The sequence below is a fragment of the Pyrus communis genome, chromosome 11, assembly GCF_041283825.1.
Source record: "Pyrus communis isolate YQ-2024b chromosome 11, ASM4128382v1, whole genome shotgun sequence".
NCBI lineage: Eukaryota > Viridiplantae > Streptophyta > Magnoliopsida > Rosales > Rosaceae > Pyrus > Pyrus communis.
In genome coordinates, this window is record NC_142575.1 from 16,262,483 (window position 1) to 16,265,670 (window position 3,188).

Below are 3,188 nucleotides of genomic sequence, written 5' to 3' on the forward strand. Positions count from 1 at the left end.
CACCCCGTCTACCGTAATCGTGCTTATGGATTAGACACTATGTGAGATTTAAGGGTTGTATCTTGGAGTTTTAGATAACCATTATAACCGGCACGTAGGGAGGCGTCTACGGCTTTAGGACTATGACAACACGCCTCTCTTGATATCACAGGCCAGATCATTCATTATATTTTCCTTTTTACTACTTTATTTATTGATATATGTGTTTGATGCATTTGGGTATTATCTAATTGATTGAATTTACATGTGTATTATGAGTATTATGATCATAATCATTTATATTATCCTACAAGATGATCAGAAAAAAGATGAAACCAATTCCGTCACATTGGCAACAATTTCGTGGTACAAGTGTCATACCGTGCAATATAAAAGTTGATCGAGAAATAGCTCAAACATTCGTAAAGACACTTGGGTTGGTTTGAATCACATATGGGGGAAAATGGTGAAAGTATGAGTATCACTATCGACTCCGACGATGATGTTGAATAATTGAGATTGTAGCAACAGATAGAAGAAATGGAAGGACTACTCATGCAAATTCGAACACAATACGGAAATTGCAATGGGATCAAATGGTTAAGGATATACACAGGGTTCTCCAACCTTAGTGATTCAGCACACACTGGTTCTGATACGATAACAACATATATAATAACTACTCTCATCCAGCAACCCTCAAAACCTAGAACAATTTACTAACTATAATCTGAAACCCTGAATTAATTGGATATGATAACAACATATATATATTCAAATCACTGAAAGAAACGAAACGAACATATATATGAGTTTCGGATTATTCATTGGATATATATTGTCCTAAATTAAAAACGTTTCACAGTTAGTAATGATAAAGATGTGAAGGGCAGCAGCAGATCAACCTAGATACTGATAACTCGAGATTTAGGAATTTCAGTTGGATCTAAATTATCATCTTTGGCCGCCGTGTTGGTCAGCCTAAGCAGACTCCTAGTGGCCAAAATAGCCTTGGGATTGATATCATGCATAGACCTCGCATACAAACTGGTACAAGCCTTGCTCGCCTTATCAATCAGCTCCTTGTTTTGGTTTGGACACAAAAGGCAGTGTCCCAAAATTCGCAAAACCGGCTGCAGTAATTCCCAGGGCAGTGGAATTCTCCCCATGCCCACGCCCACCACAGCCTTTCCCGAACCACCTTCCTTATTCTCATCATTTCCATCCTCCTGTACTTCACACTTTCCACCCTCTTCTTTACGTTTATTAGTGCTGCTGCTACTACTACTACTACCAGTCATCTCCTTGTACATTTCGCCGTCTTCACCAGCCCAAACCCTACAAAACTCACAAAACTCGATTTTAGACTGCACCGGCATTTCACATATCTTGCTGTAGTACAACTCCAGCGCAACCCCAACAATCCTCGCCCTCCTTGTGGACCTCACTGTGCCATAGGGTTCCAAGCTGGGGGATATAACGGCCAAGTTTAGGCCTGTCGAATTGTTCTTAATGGGTGCCTTTGTTTCGTGGTAAAGGCTGGGGTGTGACAAGTCAGGCACGTTGACGGTAATGGCCTGGCTGGCACGTGTGGTGGTTTCGTGGGCGTAGAGGGCTAACAGAACAGCCTCAAAGCCGGCTATGGGTATACGAAGAGACACGCGGGAGAGGTAGACACCGGCGATGATGGGAAGGAAGCGAAGGACCACAAGTTGGAGGTCGTTATCGGAGGATTGGAAGGTGTCGTAGAGCCAACGGCAGAGGTTGTTGTCGCCTGCACCGGAGTCGGGTAGGCGGAGAAGGGAGGAGATGTGGGAGGCGGTGTGGTGGTCATGGATGAGGGAGCGGGAAGGGTTGGAGGAGGAGGCGAGGGAAGGAGGGAGAGAGGGGAGGATGGTTGAGAGGGACTGGATTGTTGATTGGGCTTTGGAGAGGGATGATGAGTGGTCTGATGAGGCAGAAGTGGTAATTGTTGGGGTGGTGGTGGTGGTGGTGGTGGTGGTGGTGGTGGAACTGATGGTGTCTTGATGATCTTCTGCGGTGGATGAGGTGGAGGGATCGTTCGACATTGTTAGAGAGAGAGAGAGAGAGAGAGAGAGAGAGAGAGAGAGTTATTTGAGGCTTGAGGTAGAAATTGAATAGGGAACGTTTCAAAGTAGGTTAAAACGGATGTTTGTTATATGGTCAAAGGAGATAATTTAGTATTTTTTTCTCTTCTTTTTTTGGCAAGTAATCAGGACGAGGAATTGCAGTTTAATCTCATCGAGAAAATTTTCATTGTGACATGAACATGGATGGTATACCGTATGTTTTTATAGAAATGGTGGAAAATTATATTTTTTAAGTTATTAACATTTTAGCACATATATTCCATCATTTGTATATTAACACGTGGTGTACCACTCCGTGTTCCAATCACACTGAAATCTCTCAATCACATCTATTCATAATTTTTCTTTCCATTTTATCATAAAACATTTTTCTTCATTTTTACAGTTACGAAGATTAAAGTGTTACAACCATTCATTCATACTTCAAAATTGCTATCTATAACCTACTAGTACCGTCAGATCCCTACATTTCTTGTTCATCAAGTCATCTTTTACAGAGCAGACGATGCAGAAGCCAAATCTTCGGGTGTTGCTGGTTTGTGCGTCTCTGCAGTTGTAGACAAAGATTTGATTTGATGTTTAGTCTATAGTGGCAGGAAGAACATGTTTAATAAAATTAATAATATGTGTCCAAACGATCCAAAATTCCGTAAGAAAAGAAAAAAAAATGGCATTTCAATGTCATAGTTCAAGAGTTCATAGACATTTCAACTGCGTGCAACTTTGGTCCAGCTCCTCAAATCATCATGGATTATAATTTTTTGGCAGATCTAGTTTCGATTCCTTTCTGTAACACTGTAATCCTCTGAAAAATTATTGAAACCAAGATCAGTTCTAATCCAATTATATATGACTTAAACTGCTTAGATGATAACTTAAAGAGCGAAAGGACTCCATGCAACCTAGCTATTGGCAGGTAAATTTCATAACCATTTCAGAAACAACACAGAAAAAGATATTGAGTATTAGATGTGTAATGTTAGACAAATGGCATGATCTTGTATTGACAAATGTCATAATCTTGTGAGGTTGGTTGTTAGAGGTGTTAGCTTAGCCAATAAGCTAATGTGCTTACTATAAATAGGGACTTACATTATA

The 3,188-nt window shown here is 40.6% G+C and overlaps 1 protein-coding gene across 1 annotated transcript; it reads right to left on the reverse strand.

Annotated features, from left to right (window-relative positions):
- Positions 1–694: 694 nt before the first annotated feature.
- LOC137742963 (hyccin) lies at positions 695–2,048 on the reverse strand. Its single transcript, XM_068482894.2, has one exon. It carries the CDS (start codon positions 2,046–2,048, stop codon positions 885–887), a length of 1,164 nt encoding a protein of 387 aa, XP_068338995.2. The 3' UTR covers positions 695–884.
- Between the last annotated feature and the right edge of the window lie 1,140 nt (positions 2,049–3,188).

Excerpts from the sequence above, each read along its gene's own strand:
- LOC137742963 (XM_068482894.2), bottom strand. The coding sequence starts at position 2,048 with ATGTCGAACGATCCCTCCACCTCATCCACCGCAGAAGATCATCAAGAC.